Source organism: Delphinus delphis, chromosome 16, assembly GCF_949987515.2.
Source record: "Delphinus delphis chromosome 16, mDelDel1.2, whole genome shotgun sequence".
NCBI classification, from domain to species: Eukaryota; Metazoa; Chordata; class Mammalia; order Artiodactyla; family Delphinidae; genus Delphinus; species Delphinus delphis.
Genome location: NC_082698.1, coordinates 48,208,129 through 48,223,520, shown reverse-complemented (window position 1 = coordinate 48,223,520; position 15,392 = coordinate 48,208,129). Strand labels below are relative to the sequence as shown.

The window sequence follows — 15,392 nt, the reverse complement described above, 5'->3', positions numbered from 1 at the left end:
TGTGGGATCTTCCTGGACCATTGGCAGGCAGATTCTGAACCTCTGTGCCACCAGGGAAGTCCCTGCAGTTTCATATTAATTTCAGAATCAGATTTTCTATTTTTTTGCAAAAATGGCCATTGGAATTTTGACTCTATAGATCGCTTTGAGAAGTAATTCCAACTTAACAATATTGTTTTCCAATGTATTATCATGGGAAGTCTTTCCATTTATTGAGGTATTCTTTAAACAGTGTTTTGTAGTTTTATAAGGGTTTCAACTCCTTGTTTAAACTTATTCCCAGATATTTTCTTCTTTTGTATATTATTGTAAATGGAATTGTTTTCTTAGTTTCCTTTACAGATTGTGCATTGCTGATGCATAGGAAAATTTATTTTTGAGTGTTGGTCTTGTACTCTGCAACTTTGCTTAATTCGTTTATTAGTTCCAGTAGAGTGTGTGTGTGTTCTATGGGATTTTCTATATGTAGAATAATATTATCTGCAAAACAGTTTCTCTTCCTTTCCAATTCAGATGGCTTTTCTTTTTCTTGCCTAAATACTCTGGCTAGAACTTCCAGTATAATGTAGAATAGGGTGAAAGCAAGAATCTTGTTCCTCTTCAGTGGAAGTTTTCTAATTTTCAGCGAGTATGATGTTAGCTGTGGGTTTTTCGTAAATGTCCTTTATGTTTAGAAAGGGTCTTGAATTTTGTCAAATGCTTTTTCCACACTGATTGTGGTTTTTCCCCCCTTTATTCAATTAATGGGTTTATTAGATTTTTTATAGTGAAAACTTTTATATTTAGAATTAGCCAGCTGACTCAGTTTAGATGGTCCCAATTTTGTTGGCAACATCCAAAGCATTGTAGCCAGGAGCCAGTTAAACAGATGCCGCCTTCTCTCCATCAGGCCTGATCAAGGTGTTGACCTTAGCCATGTCAATGTCATAGAGCTTCTTCACAGCCTGTTTAATCTGGTGCTTGTTGGCCTTGACATCCACAATGAACACGTGTGTTGTCTTCCATTTTCTTCATGGCTGACTCAGTGGTGAGGGGGGAAGCTGATGACGGCATAGTGGTCAAGTTTGTTTCTCCTAGAGGCACTCTTCTGAGGATATTTGGGCTGCCCCCTGAGCTGCAGTGTTTTGGGCCATTGGAAGGTGAGTGATGGCTAGATCTTTTATTTTATGGCAGTGTTTGTGGTGGTAGATGCCTTTCAACACTGCTTCTTGGCCTTCAAAGCCTTTGCTTTAGCTCTGGCTTTGGGAGGGGCAGGGGCTTCCTTCTCCGCCGCCTTTGCTGCCACCTTCGTGGAACGGGTTTCAGATTGATTTCTTATGTTGAACCATCCTCGCATTCCTGAGAGAAATTCTTGGTCATGATGTATGTGTGATACTTATGAGCTTGGACTTGGTTTCTTAGTATTTTTGTGTCTGTGTTACTAAGGGATATTTTTATTTTATTGAAGTATAGTTGATTTACAATGCTGTGTTATTTTCTGGTGTACAGCAATACATATACTTTTCAGTTATATATACTTTTCCATTATGGTTTATTACAGGATATATTTCTTCTGCAGTGTTCTTTTAGAAAAATTTTCCATTGAAGTATAGTTGATTTACAATGTTAATTTCTGCTGTATAGCAAAGTGACGTAGTTATACATATACATATATACACACACACACATATATATTCTTTTCCATTATGGTTTACCACAGGATAATGAATATAGTTCCCTGTGCTAAACAGTAGGACCTTGTTTATCCATCCTATATATACTGGTTTGCATCTGCTAATGCCAAAGTCCCAATCCTTCCCTCCTCTATCCCCTCTGGTAACTACAAATCTGTTCTGTTTCTATTTGGTAGATATGTTCATTTGTCATATTTTAGATTCCACATATAAGTGATATCATATGGTATATGTCTTTCTTACTTTGCTTAGTATGATAATCTCTAGGTTCATCCATGTTGCTGCAAAGGGCATTATTTCATTCCTTTTTATGGCTGAGTAATATTCCATTGTACACCACATCTTCTTTATCCACTCATCTGTCAATGGACATTTAGGATGTTTCCATGTCTTGGCTATTGTAAGTAGTGCTGCTATGAACATAGGGATGGATGTATCTTTTTGAATTAGTTTTGTCCAGATATATGCCCAGGAGTGGGATTGCTGGATCATATGGCAAGTCTAGTTTTGAGGAACTTCCATACTGTTTTCCATAATGGCTGTACCAGTTTACTTTCCCACCAACAGTGTAAGAGGGTTCCTTTTTCTCCACACCCTCTCCAACATTTATTATTTGTAGACTTTTTTTTTTTTTTTTTTGTGGGCCTCTCACCGCTGTGGCCTCTCCTGTTGCGGAACACAGGCTCCCCACACGCAGGCCCAGCCGCTCCGCAGCATGTGGGACCTTCCCAGACCGGGGCACGAACCCTTGTCCCCAGCATTGGCAGGCAGACTCTCAACCACTGCACCACCAGGGAAGCCCCTATTTGTAGACTTTTTAATGACTATTCTGACCGGTATTATAGGATATTGAATATAGTTCCCTGTGCTATAGAGTAGGACCTTGTTGTTTAACTGTTTTATATATATGTTAACAAGGGATATTGGTGTGTAATTTTCTTTTCCTGTGATGTCTTTGGCTTTGGTATAAGGGTAATACTTTGTCTGGCTTTGGTATAAGGGTAATACTAGCCTCATAGGTGTTAAGAGTCCAGTATAATACTATAGTTCACAGTAAGCCTTATAGAACTATTTGGCTCTCAACACCGGTAATTCTCAATAGGGAGTGACTTTGTCCCTGACAGGACATTTGGCAATCTGAATACATTGTCACAACTTAGGGATGCCGCTGACCTCTAATGGGTAGAGGTCAGAGATGCTGCTATATATCCGACAATGCACAGGACTGTCCCCCAAACAAAGGATTACCTGGCCAAAACGTCAACAGTGTTGAGGTTGAGAAATCCTGTCTACACTATGTGTAAGCTTTGATTTAAAAAAACAAGCAAAAAAAAGCCAGTAAGAGTTGTGAAAAAAATTAAAAACACACATATTACAAATAAAACTTTTGCAGAGGTTTCTGTGCAAGGTTCACAGATGTAGTTTTCTTCAGGTGCCATGCTTTGACAGCCTTACACGTAGCAGGGCTGAGAAAGCCTGCCAGGGATGTTTAGGGAATAGGTAATTTACTTAAAGCTTGTGAATTAAGATGCAGGCTTTCTTAAAACTTGATTTTTTTTTAACTTCCCTAAACTTCAACCATCAAGGGGTAATTAGAACACATTTCTGGTGTAGGGGTTTGAGGCAACAGTTAAATAGGCGCTACAAAAGCCATCTGTGGCTAGTTCAGAAACAGTTAACTTTAGAGTATTATATATGTTTTACAAAGAATTTTATAAGCAGATAAATTAGAACATTTCAGTGAAACCAAGAGTAATTGACCAGAATTTTCTTCTAACTCAAAACTCCAGGAACCAAAGTTGACACACTAGTGCTGTGTTGCCTTTATATAGCTAGTATGAACAATACCAGTTTTCTGACAATATCAATAACACCCATTAATGTATGTCTTTAAAACACCACTATAAATACTCCCAATATGTTAGCCAAAGACCACACTAAGATTTATCATCCTGCTTTCACATGACCAGACTCTACTGACCCACCTGGTACTGTTCCAAATATTCTGGAACTTGCTTTCACATCACTTTCCCCCTATTTTATTCATTTTTTAAAATATTTATTTGGCTGTGTCGGGTCTTAGTTGCGGCACATGGACTCTTTGTTGCGGCATGCGGGCTTACCTCTAGTTGTGGTGCGTGGGATCAGAAGTCCCTCTCCCCTATTTTAATGTTCCATCTAGAGTGCAAGTAGATATCACTGTGCTCAGGAAGGCTAGGTGCCATGGGCTTGTATGTCTACTCCTTGACCCGATGCTCAGAACCATGGAAAGGCAGAATCAGGACAAAACAGACACAAAGTCCAGCTGAAGGTTATGTTTCAGATCTGGCAGCTGTGTAAGCTGGTGCAATCACGTCTAGAATCTACTTCTGTTGATTACAGTTAGTATTGTCTTCCTACATCTCGTGGCTAAATTATTAAAAATGGACCATAATCAATGAAACCTTCTTTCGTTAAAAAGTACTATGTATAAAAAGGTATATAAATTGTTAGTATATCAGCTTTAAGCAATAGAACATCTTCCCTAAGAATAGCCATTGATATTGTTTCATAGAATGAAACACAAAAGAATTCAAGGAATAAAATTTTGGCAGCTCAAGGGCTTCCCTGGTGGCGCAGTGGTTTAGAGTCCGCCTGCCGATGCAGGGGACATGGGTTCGTGCCCCAGTCCGGGAAGATCCCACATGCCGCGGAGCAGCTGGACCCATGAGCCATGGCCGCTGAGCCTGCGCATCCGGAGCCTGTGCTCCGCAACGGGAGAGGCCACAACAGTGAGAGGCCCGCGTACTGCTAAAAAAAAAAAAAAAAAAAAAAAAAAAAAAAAATTGGCAGCTCAAAACATCGTGGAAAGAAATGTTATATAGGTGGTGGTTTCAAAAATTTCAGAAACTCAATTATAGTTTTATCTACTAAAAGAGACAAATACATCAAATACAAAAACACAGAAAAGAAACATAAGCTTTGGAAAAGGTAGTCTTTTTAATAACTGCTTTTGTCACCAGGTTAAGTCATGCAGTTACAAAGTAGTTAGAAATTTCTGAAAGGATATTATTGTTAAAAAAAAAAGAAAAGCTAATTCTTACATAAATAATATCTAGTACTTCATTGGGACACCACTGTTCAAAAGGCCCTGGCCAAACAACTCCCAAAACACAACCCCAGGTTGTTTCCAGCCCACTGGGAATGAAGCCATGTGCAGAAGATGAGGCCTCTAGATGAGGACAAAGAGTCAGGGCCATTGGCAATGCTCAGAGCCACCAGCCAGACTCCAGAGGGGCCCAAGTGGTTTTCTTCTGGGGCACTCTACTTGAATTATTGTTCAATTAATCAACACAACAGATCTTCAAAAGAGGACAATTAATTAACATGATAAGGAGGTTACTGCATTCTTTGGACTATATGTCATAATTGTGGTTAGTAAATTCCAACAGTCTTAACAAAAATAGCCTCCGTCATTTGCAGGTATGAAGATAACTTAATTCTCTACCAGGCTTTTTATTTTTGCTGGATGACAATATGCAATTGACAAGTTATAAATGATACTGTTTTATGTTATAAAAATACTAGCTTTTTTCATTATGTTTACAGGCATTCACTGCTTGAGTCAAGGTTAGGCTTGTTAAGTGATTAAAGGCAATTTTATTACAGCAGCATGTACTTATTTTATTCTAAAAGAATAAAATGCATAAAGAGAAAGTTTTTTTTGTTTGTAACCTATAAAATTGAGTTATTTTGCTGATGTAAAATACCAATAACTCACTTGAGGACCATGCTACCTCCTGAAAATGCCATATACCTGCTTCTTAAGTGTGTCAGAGCACCTGATAGATCTGTCCAGAGCTGAAGTGGCAAGTGACTGACTGCTCTTGGACAAAAGGTGCTTTTCCCAGGGCTACAGCTGACTGTGCTGGGAAACAGCCATGGAACAAGGCAGCACAGGCAGAGGGAAACGACTTTACTTAAAGGCAAAGTGCCCAAGTGGCTCTCTGACATAGCTCATTTCTACTGTCACTTATTAGCTTATTTATGATCCCCTACCGTTTCTTCTCAAGGGGCTGATTTGGATTGACTTGAGAATGGTGTCCATTATCTATTAAGTCATGAGAGAGAGATTTCTGTGGTTACGTGTAAACTTGTGATAGGTCTGCAGATGAAGAGGTGAAGAGGGTAGTGAAGAAGTCAGCTGCAGTCTGGTCCGGTCTATGTGAAGGTCACACCAGCTTCATTGTACACCTTGAAGACTTTCTCAATGGCGTTGACATAGGCAGCTGTTCTCAGGTCCAATCCCAGGTTATACTTCATGGCTGTGCGCATGATTTGCTGAAATGAAGGAGATGTGATGTGGAGATGGGATGTGACCCTGACTCAAGTAGCCAGGCCATGAACACACAAGGCACATAACAGCCTGGTACAAGTTACCCTAGTACCACTTCAGGACTGGACTTGGGTAGCCAAAGAGAAACTACTCAGGCAGTGAAACAACCTCGAGTCAGGAAGGACTAATTCTCTGGAATTAATACAAATTACTGTTTAGGTGACAGGAGGATGTTACTCCTTAGAATTTAAGACGTGAGTTATCTCCGTGCCCTTTAGACATCCTGTAATCTGGAGCAAGTCTGATACACACTGTGGTAATTAAATGAACTAAGGATGGGGTGAAGAAAATGTTCTGGAGTGAGTGGGGATGGCTACATAGCCTCGTGAACATACTTGAAGGCTGCTAAATTATATACTTTAAAAGGGTGAATGTGGTATGCTAATTATCTCAAAAATTAAAATTAGTATCTGCTTCTGCTATTTCAACTTGATGCCAAGTGGACAGAATCTGAACGCAAAAAGAAATTAAGAAAACTGGACTCGAACTGTGCTTAAGGCTTTGAAATAAGGATCAAGTGGTCAAAAAGCCTTTCACATCTACCAGATTCTATGTAGTAAGGTAGCTTCCTGTAGCTGTAACAGAGTGGTGCACTAAGCTGCAACCCAGTTTGGCTGACTAAGCTAAACATGATTCCTTCTAACTTGGCATTATTTCCCAAAGTCTGGAAAACATACGGAAGATCCTAAAAACAACGCCCATCATTTAAGACTGAAAAAGCACATGTTTTGGAACATTTAAACACATCGCTATTTTCTGTCACTGCACACACAATCTGGCAGCTGAGATGACACCGTTGAGCTGTACTTCACTAACTACCAGAAACGCAAACAGCATCTGTATACATACCCTTGCAGAGCGCTCCATGGTGTAAGCTAAGCCAGAGTGCACAATGTCTTTCTCAGAGGCACCCTGTTAGGAAAAGGAATAGTTTAACAAAACCATAAAGACATGCTTCACCTATAAGAGCATAAAGGATTCTTAAGTCAACATACAGCCAGATAGAATGGTTTTTTGTCTTTCAGGAAAGATATACTTAATTTCTGTATAGTATCTTGATACCTATTTAAGTAGTCACGTTTTAACCATAATTTAGTTTTCACTATATTTGACAGCAAACAAATACTCATGAAATTAATATCATGGTAAAACACCACAGGCAAGTATAGACCAAGAAACATAGGCCAAGTAGTGGGCTCAGCACCGGTCAACCAACCATCTGAGATGCAGACCGCAACAACATGTTACCCTATCGGTGTCAGGGTACATTCATCTCCGCTCCCCAGCACACCACACACCACACCACCGAAAAGAATCCAGCTACCTCCAATAGCAGCTGTGGGGTAGAATCCTGCCTGTATATTCAGCAATGCCACAAACTTTAAAGCTGGAGGGATCTTAGCAGCTCATAATTAACCACCCTAATTCTTCTGATGAGGAAACTGACAACCAGAGAAGTCGGCCAAAGTTACGGGTAGCTTTTTTTAAAATTTAATTTTATTTATTTTATTTTATTTTTGGCTGTGTCTGGTCTTAGTTGTGGCACGTGGGCTCTGTAGTTGGCAGCATATGGGATCTCTAGTTGAGGTGTGCAATCTCAGTAGTTGTGGCCCACGGGCTTAGTTGCCCTGCGGTATGTGTGATCTTAGTTCCCCAACCAGTGATCGAATCCATGTTCCCTGCAGTGGAAGGTGGATTCTTTACCACTGGACCACCAGGGAAGTCCCCAGGTAGCTATTTTTAGAGCTGGGATATAACCCAGCATCTTTGACCACCAAATCAGCTCCTCTCTTTCCTTTGCCAATTATCTCTATAAGTCAGTTTGTTTCAATGGGTTCCTCTAATTTGTTTTTTGGACTGCTTTCTAAAGTTAGGACAAATAACTATCACCACCACTCTTAATATGATATATATAGCTAGCAAACACATCCTGATATGCCAAATAAAAACTTGTTGTTGGTGAGCCACTTTTTATATATGCTGAACTTTATCTAAGAAAGTATATTTCTGTAACACTTGTATCAATTAAGAAACATATGGGGGACTTCCCTGGTTGGTGCAGTGGTTAAGGATCTGCCTGCCAATGCAAGGGACATGGGTTCAAGCCCTGATGTGGAAAGATCCCACATGCCTCGGAGCAACTAAGCCCATGCGCCACAACTGAGCCTGTGCTCTAGAGCCAGCGAGCCACAACTACTGAGCCCGTGTCGCAACTACCGAAGCCCGTGATCCACAACAAGAGAAGCCACCGCAATGAGAAGCCCGCATACCATAACAAAGAGTAGCTCCCGCTTGCTGCAACTAGAGAAAGCCTGCGCGTATGCGCAGCAATGAAGACCCAACGCAGCCAAAGATAAATAATAAATAAATTAAAAAAAAAAAGAGAAACATGGAACTTCCCTGGTGGTGCAGTGGTTAAGAAACCACCTGTCAATGCAGGGGACACAGGTTTGAGCCCTGGTCTGGGAAGATCCTACATGCCGTGAAGCAACTAAGCCCATGCGCCACAACTACTGAAGCCCGTGCACCTAGAGCCCATGCTCCGCAGTAAGAGAAGCCATCGCACTGCAACAAAGAGTAGCCTCCACTCGCTGCAACTAAGACACAATACAGCCAAAAAATAAATAAAATTAAATTAAAATTTAAAAAAAAAACCTTAAAAAAAGAAAAAGAGAAACATATGGGTTAAGCTTTGTTTTGTTCTACCAAGTTAGGAACAGGAAAACTTGCTTTACAGGTGGAATACTGCTATTCCTTTCATCCACTCATTCATTCACCAAACATTTATTGAGTACCTACTATGTTCCAGGCACTCTTCTAGGTACTGGGGACACAGCAGAAAACAAAATAATGAAAATTCTCTGTTCTCCTGGAGTTTATATTCTAGTTAGAGGAGACAGCATATAAAAAACCATGAGGCTGAGTGAGATCACCAAAGTTTTGAATTCAGACTGAGAAGTGGTTCAGGGACTGAGGACTTCCAATGTTAACAGGGTACAGGGATGACAAGGATCAGCAGAAGGACTGGCGAGTGAAGCAGGAGGAAACCCAGGAGGATGTGGTGTCCTGGAAGCTAAGAAATATTTCTAGCGAGCGGGAGTGATCACCTGTGCCCAGTGAAGTAAGATGAGGACTGAAAAATGACCGCTAGGTTTGGCGATGCTGCCACCACTGGTTACCTTGACAAGAACAGTTTTGGTGAAGTGGTGGGCAGAATAGGAGGTTTGAGTATAGAAGAACTGGGGACAGAGTATACACAACTCTTAAGGAGGTTTGCTGTACGAGAAATAAAAATAGCAAGACCTGGAAGGGCAAGTGGGATTAAGATTTATATTTTTTAAGGCAGCATTTGTTAACATTGATAGAAATGACTGAATAGAGGGAAAACTGATGATGCAAGAGAAAAGGGAAGGTTTGCTTGAGCAGTGCATTTGAGAGACTGAAAACAGGCCATCCAACGCCCAGAACAAGACTCGGGCTGAGATGGAAGCACAAAGAGTTGCTCAAGAGTACAAGACAGGGTACAGATACCAGGAGCTGGGTAGATGTGGAAGTTCCCTGACTGCTTCACTTTTCTGTGAATAGATACCAGGTCATGAACTGGAGTGCAGGGAGAGAAAAAAGGAGAAAATATGATATAATTAACCAAGAGAATGAGAGAATGAATGGAACAGGGAAAAGTAGTTTAACTGCTGGGCAGCTGAGAACCTACTTTAAGTTTGAAGAGTCAGCAGGGCCTCCTGCTATAGCGGAGGAATGGAGGGGGCAGAGAGCTGGATTTCATCAGGGTTCTGGTGTTAACAAGGGAGTGTGATGAAGCAAAACAAGGCCACAGAGTTACTGTAATGATGGTCAATGGAATTTAAGTGCAGACAGGTGTGATGAAGGACAGTGAAAAGATGATGAGGTCAATGATGTAGGTCCTGGAAGGGCCACAGCATGTCTGGGGAGGGGGAAAGTAAAAGCAAGGAGCTGGGGGAAAACACTGGGTTTTCAACTGACACTTATTACAAGACTCCTGCAATAAGTAAGTCACTAAGAGATGAGAAATAGCATTAAAGTCTAAAATTAGAAGCACCGAAAGCATTTGAAAACTGGAAGACTGATACACTGGGCAAAGATTATTTTAAAAAAGGATAAAAATGAAAGGCATCATGGATCTGTCTTCCTAACCAACTGGCTGTCCTCTTCACTCCCTCTCCACGTTTCAGTCTGATTGACTATGTGGCAGGCATGTGTTGTGACATGGGGCGACCACAGGGAGGAGCAAGAATCCCATCTTAAAGCCGCAGCAACAGCAGGGCCTATAAACGCACTAAGTGACTTGTGATGGAAGGATGGATGAAATGCTGGCAGTCAGAGAGGACTTTCAGGAAAAGCCACTGAGATGTGCTACTCAAGCAGGGAGTGGGTCTGGGTGTTCCAGAAGGAGGGACCAGAACTAAGACACATGGTTCTGGGAAAGAGGAAGGTTCTTTGAGGAGAGTTACCCGGAGTGGCAAAAGCATCTTTTCTCCTTCAAAACAAAACCCTTAACATTTCCCCATTTTGCAATATAGTCTTAAATTATTTCCCATGACTGAATATTTCATAAAAAGACATATTATCACTTAGCCATTTCCCTGCCCCACACACAAACACACACACACACTGGATTGTAAAATCAAACCTAATTTTAAAAATGACTGCAAACACAGTTCCAATGACATCGTGCATGGAATCATTCCTCTCCTTTAAAATTGTTTTCTTAGGATTAACTCCCAGAGGTGATGTTATTATAAGTGTCAAAGGGCAGGAACTCTTTAATAAGTCTTTTGCATTGTCATCAGAATAAAGGTACAACTGCTTCACAACAGACATGGTGAGTATAAATCCATTAATTGTTTATGCTAGTTTAATACATTAAAGAATCCTTATTTTAATTTATATTTCTTTAACAACGAGGTTAAACATTTTTTTCTACCTCTGATTTTTTTCATGTCGCCTGCTACTTACTGGTAAAGAAATTCTCTTTGTGATGTGTATTAATATATCCTGTCAATAGCTAATTAACAACAAATCGTTTTTCTCATCTATTTTCTTTGACTCTTATTTGTGTCCATATAGTAATTTCAATTTTTTATATAGGTCAATCAAATGTTTACTTTTCAATTCTTTCCATTTCTCTAAAGCTTAAAATAGTTAAAATACACAATAACTCTTCACCATTATGTTAGAATCACTTGTTGAGTCATCTGTATTGTAAAAGTATCAAAAGCGGAACCATGAGTTATTTCAAACTAAATTTTTAGAATGTAAGGAAAGAGGAAGTCATGTAACTGTCATGTTGATGACCACGCCTTAATCCCACTTAATACAGCTGGCCTGACCTAAAGAAGAGAGCAGGCAGTGTATGTGATGCCGCCACAAGCACACTCACCGATATCCTGTCTTGGAACTCTGCTGTGGGTACAATGGGAATAGTTCCACCATGCTTTCCAAATTTCCTTTCCAAACTCTCTTGAACAGACACTATAAAAAGCCAAGAGATGAAGCTACGATATTGCTAGTAGAAAAAAAATGAAGTAGAAACAAAAGTAGTCCCACACTATAGCCACAGCCCCAAACACTAATGACATAAAACCTTCAACACTAATAACATAAAAGGGTTACTCACTTAAATCTCAGTTAAAAGGAGTAAAAAGCACTTTGCCAAATTCCTATATAAATGTGAATTTAGGTCACTGCTCTGTTTCCATAACACCCATTAGCAGGGATTTTCCTTGGCTCTTTTAAAAAGAAAATGCTGAGGGAAAAAGGAATGGAAATCGATGGAACACTTCACCCAGATTCTCAGAGTGGGCTCAGTAAAGCTCAGCTGGAGGTCTTGGTCTTATTTCAGCTTGAGGAAAATTCTAGTGTCAACTCTGGAGCCTATTCTAGTCAAAGACAAAACAGTATTCTCATCAGAAGACTCAAAAAATTCTTGACAATAGATAGGGCTTTACCAAACGCAACCTGAGATAGAAATGGATGAGTATCAACAGGAGCTCCTGGTTTAAAATGATACTCTTTATACTATTAACTTACAGATTAGGTTCTGGGAACCAGAACATACTTGCAGAATAAACATTGGAATATAAATATATTCCAGAGAGTTAATATAGTGAATACCTATGAAGAAATTGTATATTTTTGGTCTAAGACTCATGAGTCAGAATAGTTTTCTGTTCTGAGACTAAACAAAAAGGAAATTAGCCCTTTTATTAAATGCAGGCTTTCCCCAACCTTTTAGATGGCCCAAAAGATTACTTCTGCAGAACAGGATAATCAGAACTTACTGAGCAAGTGGTAGTTAGAATCCCTTTCATATTTGAAGGTCAGACGGCCATAGCTGACATGATTTAGATTCTTCAGCCACTCAAAGTAAGACACTGTCACTCCTCCAGCATTCAAGTAGAGATCCTATACACAAAAAAATGAGGAGATGATGGTCTTAATAAAAGCTTACAATGAACGTGAGCTCATGGTTTAATATCAAAGTTTTAATATCAAAGCAGATTAAGCTTCAAGCTTCCCAAATACATCTTAGATAGTATCAGAAATTTTATACTTAAACAAACCCCCTTCCCAATACATCTGAGGCTTTCTCCCTTTGGAAAAAAAATAATTGATTGGTTTATTAATCAGCAAGCATTTGATCAGAGGTTTTAGAGCCTCTTCTCCACCTAAAAAAATCTGACAAAATTGCCTGCCCACTAACCACTGGTTTGGATGGTCCAAGGGTGTCTTGCCAGAAGATTAGTGTTCACTCTCCCACTACATAAAGGCAGTCTATTTCAGTTAACCTGAATTTAAGTGCTTTCAGCAAAAGCAGTTCTTCAAAATGCATCACGCGTCCACACTAACTTCTAATTTCCAATGACCTTTTGGTACAGACCCCACGCTTAACCACTGAAAAACTTAAGCACATATTACTCATATTAGCTTTCTGAGTAAGACAGCAAGGGACATTTGCAAGTTATAGTAGGACTTCTAGCACATTATACATTTATATAACTGGATTTAAGAAGTCTAAATACATACTCAAGAAAGAGCCTGAAGTTGGAAGAAAATGTTCAGGTCCAGTATAAGACAGGCTTATTATATTAACCACACTTCTACTTTATTTTCTTAAAAGCAAAATAAAGGGACTTCCCTGGTGGTCCAGTGGTAGAGAATCTATCCTGCAATGCAGGGCACGTGGGTTTGATCCCTAGTCAGGGAACTAAGATCCCACATGCTGCGAGGCAACTAAGCCCGCACACCACAACTACTAAGCCCAAACGCCTCAACTAGAGAGCCTGCGTGCCACAACTAGAGAGAAGCTTGTGAGCCACAACCAAGACACTGTGCGCTGCAACAAAAGATCCCTCATCCTACAACTAAGACCCGACGCAGCCAGAAATAAATAAATGTAGATAAATAAATAAATAAAAATTTAAAACAAAATAAAGATGAAGAATTCATCACTAAGCCTTGGGAAACTAACAATCCTCCTCTCCCCCCAGTTCTTTGCAAAAGACAATTATGATTCCAAGTACATATAAAATCTGGTAAATGTAGATTACTTACTGGAATAACCATGATGTTCCTCTCTAGGAAAATCTTATCAGCTTCTGGAGTTGTCGGTCCATTGGCACCTTCAGCAATGATCTGCAAGAAAGTCACGAACATAGAGAAATGCCAATAACACCGTCAAATCCCCTCCAGCTGAGCTCAAGAGATGTGTGGGGGATGGGGCTGTGGGAGAGAAGCAAAATCCCACTTTAAATTGTATGCTTGGGGACTTGTATGGCCAAAAAGTTTATTTGGGTTTTTCCATAAGATGGTAACGAACCCGAACGAACACTTTGGCCAACCCAATACATCCTAATAAAGCTGTTTTCTTTTTTTAAAAAAAGAGGAAACCCATTAGAGCTTTTCTATGACTCTCAGTGTCACTCCACATTGGTAAGGTTGAAGCCATCATGCTGTGTCACCTTGGCTTTGACTCTGGGTGCATTGGACTTGGTCAGCTGCTTCTCACTGGCAGCAGGGATCAATATGTCACAGTCAGCCTCCAAGATGCTCCCTTCATAGATCTTTGCTTTGGGGAAGCCCAGGATTGTTCCATGTTGCTATAATTGATTGAAAATCAGAATTAATGGTTGCAACAGAGTTTAAATGTTTATGTTTAGTGCCTATGATATGAAGACTCATTTAGTAGGAGGTCTTTGAGTTACATTAAAAAAAATAAGCAAACAAAATGAAAAGACAACCCACAGAATGGGAGAAAATACTTGTAAATGAAGCGACCAACAAGGGATCAATCTCCAAAATATACAAGCAGCTCATGCAGCTCAATATCAAAAAAACAAACAACCCAATCCAAAAATGGGTGGAAGATCCAAATAGACATTTCTCCAAAGAAGACAGACAGATGGCCAAGAGCCACATGAAAAGACCCTCAACATCACTAATAATTAGAAAAATGCAAATCAAAACTACAACGAGGTATCACCTCACACCGGTCAGAATGGCCATCATCAAGAAATCTACAGACAATAAATGCTGGAGAGGGTGTGGAGAAGAGGGCACCCTCTTGCACTGTTGGTGGGAATGTAAATTGGTACAGCCACTATGGAGAACACTATGGAGGTTCCTTAAAAAACTAAAAATAGAGCTACCATATGATCCAGCAATCCCACTACTGGACATATATCTGGAGAAAACCATAATTAGAAAAGCCACATGTATCCCAATGTTCACTGCAGCACTATTCACAATAGCCATGACATGGAAGCAACCTAAGCGTCCATCGACAGATGAATGGATAAAGAAGATGTGGTATGTATATACAATGGAATATTAATTACTCAGCCATAAAAAAGAATGAAATAATGCCATTTGCAGCAACATAGATGCAACTAGAGATTATCATACTAAGTGAAATAAGTCAAAAAGAGAAAGGCAAATATCATGATATCATGTATATGTGGAATCTAAAATATGGCAGTCTAAAAAGGATGAAATAATGCCATTTGCAGAGACCTGGATGGACCTAGAGATTGTCATACTGAGTGAAGTCAGACAGAGAAAGACAAACATCATGATATTGCGTATATGTGGAATCTAAAAATGGTACAAATGAACCTATTTACAAAACAGAAATAGAGTCACAGATGTAGAAAACAAACTTACGGTTACCAGGGTGGGGCGAGGTGGGGAGGGATAAATTGGGAGCTTGGGATTGACACATATACAGTACTCTATATAAAACAAATAACTAATAAGGACCTACTATATAGCACAGGGAACTAACTCTACTCAATACTCTGTTATCA

General features: G+C 39.8%; 1 protein-coding gene and 1 pseudogene across 1 annotated transcript in view; both read right to left on the bottom strand.

Annotated features, from left to right (window-relative positions):
- Positions 1–806: 806 nt before the first annotated feature.
- LOC132439409 (large ribosomal subunit protein uL23 pseudogene) lies at positions 807–2,234 on the bottom strand (annotated as a pseudogene).
- A 2,398-nt stretch (positions 2,235–4,632) lies between these two features.
- Positions 4,633–15,392, bottom strand: part of GLUD1 (glutamate dehydrogenase 1) — a 39,915-nt gene continuing 29,155 nt past the window's right edge. Inside the window, exons 8-13 of the mRNA XM_060034664.1 lie at positions 14,049–14,186; positions 13,642–13,722; positions 12,369–12,492; positions 11,468–11,559; positions 6,898–6,960; positions 4,633–5,993 (exon numbers count right to left, since the gene is read on the bottom strand). Coding sequence (XP_059890647.1) covers positions 5,874–5,993; positions 6,898–6,960; positions 11,468–11,559; positions 12,369–12,492; positions 13,642–13,722; positions 14,049–14,186 — 618 coding nt within the window. The 3' untranslated portion in view covers positions 4,633–5,873. The remainder of the gene's footprint in view (positions 5,994–6,897; positions 6,961–11,467; positions 11,560–12,368; positions 12,493–13,641; positions 13,723–14,048; positions 14,187–15,392) is intronic.